The sequence below is a fragment of the Myotis davidii genome, unplaced genomic scaffold, assembly GCF_000327345.1.
Source record: "Myotis davidii unplaced genomic scaffold, ASM32734v1 scaffold26, whole genome shotgun sequence".
Taxonomy (NCBI): domain Eukaryota; kingdom Metazoa; phylum Chordata; class Mammalia; order Chiroptera; family Vespertilionidae; genus Myotis; species Myotis davidii.
In genome coordinates, this window is record NW_006299245.1 from 2192464 (window position 1) to 2207437 (window position 14974).

The following is a 14974-nucleotide window of genomic DNA, read 5'->3' on the forward strand; positions in this document are numbered from 1 at the left end:
CCGTTAATGGAGTGCCTCTTACTCTTTTACATAACACCTTATTTTCTTCTCCCTCTTCCCCTTTAACAGTTGTCATAGCATTGAATTATATGGCAGTGTTACATCCTGAAGTATAAATTTGTATTCTTTGTGTATTTCCCCTCCCTCATTGCTTCTTTCAGCCCACACCTGGAACAACAACAACAACAACAAAAAGGCTCAAAATTAGTTGAAAGCCTTTAGCTGTAAGGTAGAAAGAAATGTTTTCATATTTTCACCATCCAAAGACTAGACAGGGTTGGGGTTGGGGGAAGGAAGAAGATGAGGCTGAGGGGCTTCATTGACTAGAAAGATAAAAGTACCCAAAGTTGGAGGGAAGAAGGAACTTGCATTGTCAGAACCTGGAGTAGGTGGAAATACTCAGCACATGCTATCCTTACAGTGGAAAACCATGTGCCCAGGAACTGTGGACAACTGGTCCCCCTGGACACTTGTACGCCCTCTGGATTTAGGATATAAAAACATTGTAGAAGGCTGGGTTATGGCCCTCAAAGACATCAAACTTATTCCCTGGAACCGTAATTGTTGCCTTATATGGAAAAAGAGTCTTTGCGGATGTGATTAAGTTAAGGCTTTTGAGGATATTATTCTGCATTATCTTGGTGGGCCCTAAATGCAATCACAAGGGTGCCCACAAGAGGGAAGATGAGGAACGTTTCACACAGAAGAGAAGGTAATGCTCCCGTGGAGGCAGAGATATGAGTGAGGCAGCCACAAGTCAAGGAGCACAGGCAGCCACTAGTGGCTGGAAGGAGCAAGAAAGAGTCTCCTCGGGAGCCTTTGGAGGGAGCAGAGTCCCGCTCACCTTGGGTCTGGGTCACTCTGATTTCTGACATCTGGCCTCCGGAGCTGAGAGAGAACATTTGTTTTTTATTGTTTAAGCCCAGTTTGTGGTAATTTGTCACAACAGCCATAAGAAACTTAATACACATGAGGAGTAAAAATCCCATTACTTTGACCAATGTAGAACTGAACTGAACTGAATCACCGTGGGGATTTCCTTTAGGGTGGGACACAGGGTGGGTATATCACCAGTTACATATACACTTACATGCATATACTTATTATTACCATCATCATTTTCTTACCTTCTACCAGGCAAAAAGTTCCAAGAGGATTGTAACCTTTTCTGTTTTGTTCACCATCTATACCCAGGGCTTAGCTCAGCAGCTATCACATAATAATTGCTCTACAAATAATTGTTGAATGAACAAAAAACATTGTGAAAATAGCACAAAATGAGGAAAACACAAACAACAAATGGTAAGAAAATGATGGTAATAACTATGAAAAAGACTGCACCAGCAACTAAATTGAGTAATCAAATATCTACTATCAGCAACCTAAATGGAGATTTAGGCCAGTCTGACCCCATGTGCGGGAATGCTGTCTAGCATCGAGATTTGTCCTTTTACACTGGCAAGATGTGAGTGTGTTCTTACACTGATACATTTTTCAATCAATTTTATCAACACAATCTCAGGGTATTGCTCAAAGCTCAAGTTGGTCTAACAGTGTCTGAGAGCTAATCTGAGAAGTAATATACCTGGTGCTCATTCCTGCAGCTGAAATCACAGGGTGAGAATGTAGCACTTTTGGCCGGCGAGCTCTTGTTACTTGTTCTTTTAGGATAGCACAATCTCTCCCTGTTCCACTTTTTAAATGAAAAGGACTCTTGTCATGAGCCAACCCAGAATGAAGGGGACTCAATACCACCTGCTTAGTGTTGCAAAATATACTGGATTACGCTGCCTTGTTTGTGCCATTCCAAAGGTGAATGAAATAAAACAACCTAATTGTACTTGTCTTGGCTCCTTCACAATTGTGAATGGAGTATCACATGATGCCATTCAATGAACAAAAATGTTCAACATTTACCTGAAATTCCAGTCTTCACGTCTATTTAATTATAACCCCCAAGTCTCCCACTCAGATGCCAAAAAAGGTAAAGAATCTGGAAATGACTCCTAGGCAGAGAGAGAATGTGAGAATAGCTCTACTTGAGGCCTTAGCCTAGAACTGAGGGGGGTGTGCTCAATCCAGGCCTCTGGGGCAGCCCAGGGCTGAGGCTCTGCCTTCCCCCTCTTTATGCCTGCCTGTGCTCCCCTCTAAGTTATGGACCTGGAGTGTGAGCGTGCATCAGGGCTACCTGGCTGTTCAGGCCACACCCTCGTTCCTGGCACAAAGTGGAGTGATGAGTTAGGCAGGTATGGAACAATTCAATCGTCATGCCCTCTCCTTATTCTGAGCCATTTGGATTCAAATAATCTCCTTTTCTCAAGATGTGACTATTTTTAAAACTAGTTCTCAACTTTTTAAAGGTCATAGCCTCTTATGAGAATTTGAGAAAAACAATAGACCCTCTCCCCACCAAAAATGCTCTTATGCAAACCTATAAAGATGAAGACACCCTGATCTTTTCTATACCATATATGAAAATACTAATTTAGCAATGACTAAGATACTTATTTACCCTTCAATTATTATGAATAAAGCCAGACTGCCTGGGTTAGAATTTCCAGCTGTTATTCAGAAGCTGTGTGACCTTGACAAGTTACTTGGTCTCTCTCTTCCTTAGTTTCCTCATCTGTAAAATGAGAGAGCCAATAATAGCACCTACCACAAAAGATCATTATGGGGGAATAATAAATTCATTATGTAAAGTGCTTACAGTAGTGCCCTGAGTTTTAAAAAATGCATATGGTGCTTCCACTACATTCAGGGACTGTTCTAAGACTAAAGACAAGGCAATGAACAAAAAAAATTACTGCAGGCATTTTAAAATGGAGCTTACATTTTCACAGAAATCTTACAGTATTTCAGAGCAATTTAAAAAACATGATTTGTGTTTTTCTCTTTGTTTAGATAAAAGAGAAATAAGATTTTTCATACACATTTCCTCTTGATGTGTTGTAGCTTCATAGCACTCAAATCCAGAGTTTTAAGTTTTTTTTCCATCTTCATTCCACACCTGACAGTCTTCCTGCATAAATAATTTGAGCTGTGAGTACTCACTCTTAACTTGGCATAGATATTTATAAAATGGAAAAACGCCAGATTCCAGGAAAACAATTTATTCTGTTCCATCCCTAAATTTTTGCTCACTCATCTGTTATGCTTAAAAATCAATTAGCACTGTGCATACACTGTATCGATGGCTTTATTTAGGATTAACTACAGAGCTGGGTGAATTTAACTGCAATTTTCCTACCAATGGTGCTTGGATTTCAGATGCTAATGAAGGCCTCCTTTCTCTATGACATATTTTTAAAGTTCTTGTGATTTTATTTTATCTTTTGGTCCTCTGCTTCCTGCTTCCCAACTGCCCTTTTTCCCTCGGTGCCAGTAGGATATCACATGCAGGTTGATTCGTTAAGGCTTTCTCCAGTTAGAGTACTAAGTAAATAAAAAATATAATAGGTATTATACTGTAGTATATTTATACCCTTTCTATTTTCTGTTCAGGAAAAATGTCTCAGTTGTGTGCATAGAGACTAGGTGGAGCCTGCTTACCTGTATAAGGAGATGTGTGTATGTGTGTGAATGTGTAGGAATAGATGGCAGTATCGACAAAATCTCATCTGAAGACACAGAATCAGAGTCACAGGGTTAGAATGGACTTTGGGCCAACTGTTCTAGCTCTACACAGTGCACAAATTTTGAAATATTCTTGCCAGTGGTCTTCTAATCTCTGAATAAAACATTAAATGAAGGACACATACTATTTCATGATTCAGTCTTTCCATATTTATAGAGCTCTAAGTGTCTAAAAGCTCTGTTCTAATAAGCTGAAATCTGCCTTCCTTGTGACTTACCCACTGGTCTTGGCTCTGCCATCTGGTGCCTCACACGGTGGAGTAAGCCTGAAGACAGCCATCACTCCCTTGATGTTTTCTTCTCTGTCCTAAACAGCTCAAGTCCTTTTTTAACATGTTCATCATATGCAGGACTGCCCATTTCTGAACTAGCTTACTGTTCTTCATAAGCATGGAACCAGGATTGGGTAGCACAATGAGCTATGAGCTGAACAGCATGTTCAAGAGCTAGACTAATATCTCATATCTGTGCACAATATTTGTAGTCATGGCCCCTACAGCACATTAAAATGTTTTTGTTTTTCCCATCTTGCCTCATATTTTTCTTAAAATCAATGAAAATCTCCCAGGCATTTTGTCTTTTTTCCAGGTTATGATGTTTAGCCATTTCTCCTTAATTCTGCACATAGGTAGCTAGTTTTCTGGGTGTAGGAGCAGGACTTTATGTAGATTCTTAAGCAATTAGGCCTACTGTGCCATGCTATTGAGATTTTTTATATCTGGACTCTATCACTAAATGTAGTTACTGGCTCCACCTCAGCTGTTGCCTTTATAAAAAAATCCTTTAGTCTTTTCTCAAAATTGTTGATGAAATACTTGGGCATAAAAGGGTGAACAGGAGATCATTAAGTAGCTGTAAATTCTATCTGTCACATTTTCACTTCCTGTTAATGTTAAATTTTTATTGAGAATTCAGCTCTAAGTTTTTACTGAGAGTTGACTTTAGCAGCAGCCATACACAAAAGGCCTCTGCATTTTCTATAAAAATGCATTAGATGATTCAATGTCTCATTAGTAAAAATCTCATAGGAAATTTCGTTTGGAGCTCAGGGATAGTAAAAAAAAAAAAATTCTCCTAATGAAAGCTGAGCTGGTATGAGTTTCCTTCTTTTTGACTTCTAAGATGCTTTATCTTTTCAGATGTTTAAAGATCTATGGAATAATTTCTTAACTTTCTAAGTAGGGCGTTAGGAAATTTCCCCTAGGGTCCTGAAGCGGTTAACGTTTGCGTCAGCCCTCTAAATCATGCTGTTCCAGAATGTGCTCTCAGTTTAGAATGGCATGTTCTGAAAAATCTTCCATATTAATTTCCCCAAATGGTTCTTTATTTTAAGTGTAAATAGTAATAATTTGACCATTTGCTAATATTTTCTCTCTTTTTTTTCTTTGGCCCTTTCAATACAGAGTAAATTTTTTTCATTAAATATTTCTGTTTGATTGGAATTATTTATATTAAAAGACTCCTAGATTGGTGTTATTAGTAAAAATATGGCAGAAGTGCATTCTCATTGGTGAAATTAGTGACTCATTATCAAGCATGCTAAATGGAACTTTGCCTTGGATTAACCACTCTTCCTTTGTGTGACTATGGGAAGACCACTGAGTCGTGCAGTTTTGCATTGACAGAAGGAAAAGTACCTCTTGATGAACATCTGATAAATATTAGACACTGTTAAAATGTATATAACTTACTTTTAAATATTTTTAAAAAGATCATTTATAATATATAGTTTGATTATATGGAAGTGCAATATCTTAAACTCCAAATTTAGAAGCTTTTTTAACCAATCCAAGGTGGTCAGAAAGCATTATATCAGAAAGGCAACACTTTAGAGGTTGGCTACTATAAAAGCATTTGTTTTACCTATTTCAATGAACAAATTATGTTTTGCTTATTAGCAAAAATATGGCAGAAGTGCATGCTCTCATTGGCAAAATTAGTGGCATTAAACTTCCTACGATTTCACCAAACTTACGGAAGAGGTTGCATGAATCTATTAGGCTTTTTTTGCTAATAAATGTTTGCTAAAATATGCCTGTAAGTTTAGCAGAAGTTGGTTTAAGGCTTACTTTTAACATAATTAGCATTAGGATGATAATAGGAGGATTGCTAAAGTGCTTCAACCTGCGTTAGTAACCACCCTTATCTATCAAAGATGTGTGCGACCAAATGATCACTGGACACCTCTCAACGGACATTTTGTCGTAATTTAATCTTCATCAGCACCCCTCAAGTCACTACTCCCCTTATCCATACTAGGAAATTCAAGTTTAGGGGACATTAATTTAATCATATAGATTTTGGGTGGTAGAGTCTTATGTGTCTGATTTCATTCCTCCAATCCCCTCACCCACCACCACCACTTAAAGCCTCCCACCTGGTCCTTGCCAGAAATGGATGAATAATTATTAAAAGCCTACAGATGTGTTCACTGCAATTGTATGGGTTAAATAAAAACTTTTTAGCTCACCTTGACTGATAGAAGTCAGCTACCTATTAAAGTGATTTCATATGTATTTATTATTGCTCTATATAATTACAGTTACTATTAATCTATTTTTGGTCCCTTTTTGTACTTTTCATGTTTTAAAATCTATACTTTCTTTTTATCTACCCAATACATTCAGAGAAATTATAAATTCATACACTGAGGCACAGATTAATTACTTTGTGACATAGTTACATGACCAAGCTCTGGAGTAGTCTACTGGAGTTTGACTCTAAAATTATCAGTTGAAACAAGCTTTGAAAAAGTCACAGTTATCTACAGGTCAATAAAAAGCTCATCCCAAAGCATTGTTACATAGAGCAAAGTAAATGAAATGGTAATTTTAGAATTCAAATGCTGAAATGACATAAAATATTCATGGGTTGATGATTTTGAAGCACATCAGAGACCAGCAGAGTTGAATGGTTTTGGGTTCTATAAAACTACTAGTCAGGCTAAAAATAAAAAAGAAATAAAACACAAGATAAGTACAGAAACAATTTCTCCAGTTACCAATAAAATATTACATTTTAAAATGAATTTTATTTTAGGTAGTCTAAGCAGAAATCATCTGTCCACAAAAAAGCACACAAATCTATTTTATTTATTAAAATCTTAAATTCTTAAGAAAAAGATCTTAGATTAATAGAAAGGTAACAATTGACATGTTCCTATTTATACTTCTGAAATGTGTACTTTTAGGTTATTTGTTTTTGATGTAGGTAGAAGTTATGGGGATAAAATTATTCATTTTAGAGTAAGCTATTTCTTTGGCAACTCATTATTACATGTGGAAGTGATGGCATCCAAAGGATATGAGGTTATGGAAAAAATGTATGTTCCTGCTTTTACTTTAAAATGTTACTTACTTTAGTTTATTCCCACTTCATGTGAAAATAAATAAATAAATATATGAAATAATAGATAATATAAACAAACATTCAGAAGCTAACGTATTTTTATTATACTATTGTTGCACACTTGGCTTAAAGAATTACCTGTGCATTGCCATTTTCCATATATATTATTATGCATATGAAAATTATCCTTCCTCTTTAATTAAAATAAAATATATATAGGGTGAAGAGTTTTATCTTTATTTTTCAAATGTATTTGTTTATAGTAAATTGAATAAAGAGTGTCTGGAAATTATTATGTTCTTCTAACCATTAATTCAATTAAAGTAAATATGGGAGAAATTCTACCAGTTGGGATGATCACATCTGGGCAAAATGAAATGAGACATAAAAACTGTGAAATTACTGTTTTTGCTAGTTTAGAAAGCTGATTGGACACAAAATTATGATTTGTTCCAGGGTATCAACACTAACTTCAGTAACAGCAGGGGCAGGGGGTAGGGGGAAAGACAATGTGCTTAAGGAGAAAACTTCTGGTTATGTTATGAACATACCACTCCATTCACTGATAGCAGCTGGTCTCCTCTTTTGAGGCCTCCGTGTCTTTCGGCCACCCCTCCAGGAATGATGCGAGAGATATAAATGGGAGAATTTTGCTCCTTTCCTCCCATCACGTTAAAACCAAGGCCTTCATCAGTCTTTGGCAGTTCGACTACCCGAGGGTGCGAGTGGCCTTCACTAGCAGCAAAAGCTGCGACTGTTGCCTGAAAGACAAGATGGTAATTTGGTAGTAGAAGGAGGGAAGGGAGGCTAATCCTGTGCTTTGCAGTGGGGAGGTCAGGCAACTCCTCATATTTTCATAGCATTTTTCCTGTGAAGGAAAGAGCACAAAACGGAGGGGTGTTCTTCATTTAGATGTCATTTATGATTCCTTTCTCTTGGTAAAGCCAAGTTCAGCTATTTCCAGCTTTCTAGACATTATCCATAATGATAATCATTTCCCTTCTACAGACATATCTTTCCCAATTACCTCATATGGAATTCCTCCTATTCTTGCACTCAAAATAGGATTGGTCCATATGCTACCTACGTATGGCACATGTACTATAATTGTTATGTATGTATGGTGACTATGGGCACCTGAAGGGCAGAGTTTGTGGCTTACACTTCTTTGTATGACACACAGTCTAAGCTGGTGCTTGCACACAAATCTTAATAAGTATTAATTAATAAATGAGAATTGTAAAACGCTACATAAATATTTGTTCAATACACTGAGGAGCACTTATATGTATAAAGCTGGTAAATATATCTATAATTTTGCCTTAGCAAATTTGGTGTTTTTGTGTTTTTGGGGGGATATCTAAAAAAAATAAAAGCTGTAATGAAATAATAGACTCAAACATATTATTATTTCACATCAATATTTCATACTAGAGGCTCGGTGAAAGAAATTTGTGTACTCAGGGGAGGGGGACCCCTCAGCACAGCCTATGCCCTCTCGCAGTCCAGGAGCCCTCAGGGGATGTCCGACTGATGGCTTAGACCTGCAGGGAGAGGGCCTAAGCGGTCAGTCGGACATCCTCAGCACTGCCACGGAGGTGAAAGAGGATCCCACCACCACCACTGCACTCACCAGCCTTGAGCCTGGCGTCTCACTGAGTGGCGCTCTCCCTGTAGGAGTCCACTGACCACTAGGGGGCAGCTCTTGCATTGAGCGTCTGCCCCCTGGTGGTCAGTGCATGTCATAGTGACTGGTGGGTCTGCCATTCGGTCGATTTGCATATTAGCCATTTATTATATAGGATTATTTTTAGAGGTCCTCTTCTCTGGCACAGAGGACTTCTTTCCCCCCTGACATTTTACATTAATATTTCAACTACTGTAGCAATGTAGGCACAATGAAAATTCTATGGCAGTGGTCGGCAAACTGCGGCCCCTTGAGTGTGGTTCTTCCACAAAATACCACTTGTGGCCATTCACGTACAGTGCGATTGAAACTTTGTGGCCACACTCAAGTGGCCAAAGAGCCGCATGTGGCTTGTGAGCCGCAGTTTGCTGACCACTGGTCTATGGTTTTATACCTAGCTGTAAAAATATCATATAATATGGATATTATTGTATTTTAAAATTCATTACTATTAATTTTTAAAAATAAGTTGAAGGAAACAACTTACCATTAGTCCTGACACCTCAGTGAAATAAAATTAAAGCAATGATGTAGTTTCTATCAAGAAAATATTCTCTGCCTGCTTATTTTCCACCTCCATTAACCTTTCTTAAGCACAGTTGATTCAACGCCTTCTATAAAGTGATTCACTCAACACTATAAAAATATTGATTTGCAACTACTGTACATCCTTTTCCACACACAGCATTATCGCATCAATTCAGCATTATGCTACTGTCTGCATTTAGTGAAAGATAGTGAATGATATGGAAATAATGGCTTGTTTTCAGCTCCATGCATTTGCTCATGCAAACCTTGTCGTCATGCATAGATTTAATGGCTGACATGGATGCAATGCAGACAGCCCAGAAACAACCAGAAAATATTGTGCTATTGCAACATTATGCTGCTATCCTGCTGTTCTACATGAATAAGAAATGAGAATGGTAAAACGCTACATAATTCACTTTCCTCTTAATTAAACCATGGAGGGATCATTTTTTCTGTGTGTGTTCCACTTCAGTACAAGCAAAGCATGATGTAATGATAATAGTATCCTCTTTTGGTTTGGGTCAAAAGTAAACAAATACACTGACAAATCTATAGTGTTCAGTTATAGGAGGAAAATCCAACAAGAGATGATGTAACACACAAAAAAAAAATTAAATGAAAACTTCTAATTGTTTTCACCAGTTCTTACTTCTTATACACTATTAAAAACAAAAAAGCTTTTAAAAAGCAAGTGTGTATGTATTATAATATTTCTGTATTTGTAAAATAAGAACTGCATTAGAGATTTTAGTTTTTAACTATCATTTCCTAATGGTCTATTTTCCAGATAATTTCCTGATCCTATTGCTGGAACATTTCCGTTAGTAGGGCCTCTGTAGTATCTGGATTTAAGTTTTTACAGAGCAAATGTGGTCACTACCACAAAAGGTGGCAGGTCTTCCCTTTAGGTCAGCATCACATTCTTTCAGCTACCCACTGCCCAGCTGAATACATGGACGATCCTACATTGTTGGGTATCAGGTGAGTTCTCTCAATGATTAATTTAAGTCAGACCTTTAGACATGTTCAAATAAATCTTCTTGCACTGAATAGGGAACAGGTTTTTTTGGATCAGAGGAATGTGTTAGAAAACCAAGTAGTAAGTATTTCATACAATGAGTGAGTAGATTTGCTTGTGCCAAATGGACTTTTAGTGAGTTTAATGAAATCATTCTCCTTTCTTAAGCTACAGAAGCAGCAGAAACGTTCAATTTTCCATTAGGATTTTTACCTGGGAAGTAGTACTGGTTCTAGACTCTGGGCTGCCACTGATGTCTAAATTCTCTTACAGTGTACACACGAGAATACCTGAAACACACACGCGCACAATCAATTACTAGATCACTGGGGTTAAGTATATTTTTAAAGTTACTCAAGCCTTACCTTTGCTGTGGCCCTGGCACGGAATTCGGGACAGCCATTAACAGTTATCGTTTCATGCATATATTGATACACCTGAAATGTTCACATAAAAAAAAATGTGTAAGAACATTAAGAATATTAATTCTTTCATTGCAGACAATATGATACATTTTCATTGCAATACAAAAGTTCCCTATCACAAAGTGGAATAGATCTGAATCAATTATCCTGATGCCTTGGGCCAAAAATCCTTCTTTTTTTGGGGGGGAGGGCAGGGGCTAAGGGGTAAAGGATGGAGTTTGGGGCAGACAAGGCAATCACTTTTATTCATAGGTTTTAAATTTGGCTGACCATGTTTATCAAATATAGAAATGCATATTTATTTTTCTTCTATATATTATAAAAATTAATTTGTTGGTAAAGATATTTTACCATTATATATAGCTCTATCTGTAAAATATTGATAAAAATATACTTCTTGAATTTATGTAACACTTTCAAAATAGTTTTCCAAATCAATATTCCACAAAACCAGGATAACTATCTTTTCTTTGCATGTTGGTAGGTATGTTATGTTCTTGACACACTCAGAATTCATAGACAAAAAAGGATTCAGAACAAAGACAAGTAAAGTAAGAGGTCCTTAAAACTCATAACACAGAGCAACATGCCAACTATGGGCTCAAGTTACCATTCATTTTTAGATGAGATAGTAAGAATGGGGGTAGAATCTGGATGCAGAATGATGTTGAAGAAAGCATAAAGGTTATGCTGACTAATCAATATATGTTTAAGCCTTACATTAATATAATTGTGGCAATTATTATTATTATTTAATGTTTTCTACATTATTTGGCCCTGATCTTTTGGGAAGAAATCTCCTAGGACATGAAGTTCATCCACACTTCGTAAGAAGAATTGATTGGCTGGCTGGTGTGGCTCACTGGTTGAGCATTGACCCATGAACCAAGAGGTCACTGGTTCGATTCCTGGTTAGGTCACATGCCTGGGTTGCAGGCTCAGTCCCCAGTATGGGGCATGCAGGAGGCAGCAGATTAACAGTTCTCTCATCATTGATGTTTCTATCTCTCTCTCTCTCTCCCTCTCCCTTCTCTGAAATAAAAATATATTAAATAAATAAAATAAATAAATAAAAGTTGCTGTGTGAGGAAGACACTAGGTAGGCCCTCCTAACCCAATCGGCTTTGCTGAGCGTTGCCTGGCTCTATGACTCAGTTCTGTTCAATGAGAATTCAATTGAAAGTAGCGGAGAGACTTCTGGGAAAGTTTTGCTCTCTTGGTACAAGTTCTGTTCTTTTCTCTTCTCTACTTCTTGTTCTAAGTGTAAATATAATGAATCCTGGCAAGTAACTACATTTCTCTCAACTTGCAACAACAACAACAAAAATAGTCCTATATGTTTAAGCCACTAAAGTTTGACTTTTTGCTACTTTCAGCCAAGAGAATTCCTGGTTGTTATAGTATTCAAATAAATCGTATATAGAAGCATGCTGTCTTTAAAGTTGTTTATCTTCTATCTCCATAAGATTCCAAAATATTATAATTTGCTCATTAGGAATTGGTGCGAATTGTTAACTTGAGAGCTTAGAAACTAAAAATGGATAGACTAAAATTGTAGTTTAGTAAAAGGGTGGTAGAGACTAACTCTTTGAAAAACACTGTTAAGAAAATAAAAAGACAAATTGACTGGGAGAAAATAATTGCAAAACACATAGCTGATAAAGGTCTCACATCCAGAACACATAAACTCTCCAAAGTCAATAATAAGAAAACAACCTGATTAAAAATTGGGTAATGTGTTTGAATAGGCATGTCATCAAGGAAGATATATGGGTGGCTAATATGAAAAGATACTCAACATAATCGCTAGGGAAAAATTGATATTAAAACCATAATTAGGTATATCTACACACTTATTAGAATGTCTAGTTTTTTAAAAAATACTGACAATACTTAGGTACAAGAATGTTGAACAACTAGAACTCTCAAATATTGCTGGTCGAATGGAAAATGGCACAGCTACTTGAAAAAACAAGATAACAGTTTTCTACAAAGTTAAATCTGCACTTACTATAGGATTCAGTTGTCTACTTCTAGTTACTTATTCAAGATAAATATAAATGTATGTTCATTAGCCATGGTCATGTCATTAGAGTGTCAAGAGCATGTACTCGGGTTGTAGGTTCCAACCTTGGCCCTGGTTGGGGTACGTGCAGGAGGCAACCAATTGATAGGTGTCTCTCACATCATGTTGTTTTCTCTCTCTCTTCTGTCCCTATTCCCCTCCTTCCTTCTTGTCCACTCTCTCTGAATAGCAATGGAAAAAAAATATCCTCGGGCAGTAATTAACAAAACAATAAAAGTGTATGTTCATTAAAAAATGAGATGTAAACACTTGTAATAGCTTTATTTATCATTGTCACAAACTGGAAACAACTCAGATAGCTTTCAACTGTGAATGAATAATCAAATGCAAGTATATCAATTAATACAATGGAAAAATAACGCTAGGCAATAAAAAGGAACAGACTATTATATATGCAGCAGTAGGGATAAATCTCAAATGTATGTTGCTAAGTGAAAAAAAAAACAACACATACTCTATGATGATTTTGCTTTTATGATACTCTGGAAAAAAGCAAATAATAGGGAAACAGATCCAAATTTGCTAGAAGCTGGGAGTGGAGATGAGTTGACTACCAGGAATGGGGGAATTTGGAGGGGGGCATTGGAACTGTTCTATATCATGACTGGAGGCCCAGTGCACCAGTGGGGTCCCTTGGCCTGGCTTGCGGGATCAGACCAAAATCGGCTCTCCAACATCCCCTGAGGAGTCCTGGATTGCTAGAGGGTGCAGGCCAGGCCGAGGGACCCTACTGATGCATGGTCAGAGCTGGGGAAGGACACGGGAGGTTGGCCAGCCGGGGAGGGACCGCAGGAAGGCTCCAGGGTGTGTTTGGCCCATCTTGCTCAGTGCTGATCTGCCGGACCCCAGCAGCAAGCTAACCTACGATTGAAGCATCTGCCCCCTGGTGGTCAGTGCACATCATAACGAGCGGTTGAGTGGCCTTAGCATATCATTAGCATATCATGCTTTGATTGGTTGAACGGACAACCATACACAGCATATTAGGCTTTTTTAAAAAATATATGTTTTATTGATTTTTTACAGAGAGGAAGGGAGAGAGATAGAGAGTTAGAAACATCGATGAGAGAGAAACATCAATCAGCTGCCTCCTGCACATCTCCTACTGGGAATATGCCCGCAACCAAGGTACATGCCCTTGACCAGAATCGAACCCGGGGCCTTTCAGTCCGCAGGCCAACGCTCTATCCACTGAACCAAACCGGTTTCGGCAAGGCTTTGATTATATAGGATAATGTGTATGGGCAAATAATTTTTGATAAAGGAGCCAAAAACATAAAATGAAGAAAAGAAAGCCACTTCATTAAATGGTGCTGGGAAAATTGGAATGGAAATAGACTGTTGTTTGTCCTCATGTACAAAAATTAATTCAAAATAGATCAAATGCTGAGATATAAGATCTGAAACAGTAAATTGCATGAAAGAAAACATAGATAATAAACTTATGGATCTTGTGCAGAACATTTTATGAATTTAACCCCAAAAAGGCAAGGGAAGTGAAGGCAAAAATAAATGAATGGAATTATATCAAACTAAAAGGCTTTTGCACAGCAAAAGAAAACAACAACACAAAATGTCAACCAACTGAATGGGAGATGATATTTGCAAACAACAGCTTCAACAAGGGGTTAATATCCAAAATATACAAAGAACTCATACAACTCAACAGCAAACAAACAATGCAATAAAAATGGGCAGAGGACCTGAACAAACACTTCTCTCAAGAAGATATATGAAAAGATACTCAAATTCTCTAATTACTGGAGAAATGCATATCAAAACTACAATGAGATATCACTTCACACCTGTTAGAATGCCTATTATCAACAAGACAAGTAATGACAAGTGTTGGAGAGGTTGTGGAGAAAAAGGAACCCTTATTCACTGCTGATAGGAATGTAAACTGGAAAACCACTATAGAAAACAGTATGAAGGTTTCTCAAAAAAATTAAGAATAGAGTTTCATATGACCCAGCAACCCCTCTTCTGGATGTATATAACCCCCAGATATGAAAACATTCATTTGTAAAGACTTACCAACCCCTATGTTCATTGCAGCATTATTTATGGTGGTTAAGACATGAAAAACAATGGGTGTCCTTTGATACATTATTAAAAATTTAAATTATTTATTGTTCAAAGCATTACATATGTCTCCTTTTTCCCCCATTGACCTCTCTCCAGCTGTTCCCACCCCTCAGCACATGCCCTCACACCCCCTACTGTCTGTGTCCATGGGTTAT

The 14974-nt window shown here is 37.3% G+C and overlaps 1 protein-coding gene across 2 annotated transcripts in view; it reads right to left on the reverse strand.

Moving 5' to 3' along the window:
• LIN7A (lin-7 homolog A (C. elegans)) overlaps window positions 1-14974 on the reverse strand; it is a 130621-nt gene that overhangs the window by 31409 nt on the left and 84238 nt on the right. The window contains exons 3-5 of one of the 2 annotated variants that reach the window (XR_001515730.1): window positions 10586-10657; window positions 10434-10510; window positions 7536-7745 (exon numbers count right to left, since the gene is read on the reverse strand). Coding sequence is in view for 1 of the 2 variants with exons in the window: in XM_006774713.2 (XP_006774776.1) it covers window positions 7536-7745; window positions 10586-10657 (282 nt within the window). In the remaining variant the exon portion in view is untranslated. The remainder of the gene's footprint in view (window positions 1-7535; window positions 7746-10433; window positions 10511-10585; window positions 10658-14974) is intronic. The other variant, XM_006774713.2, reaches the window with a different exon arrangement.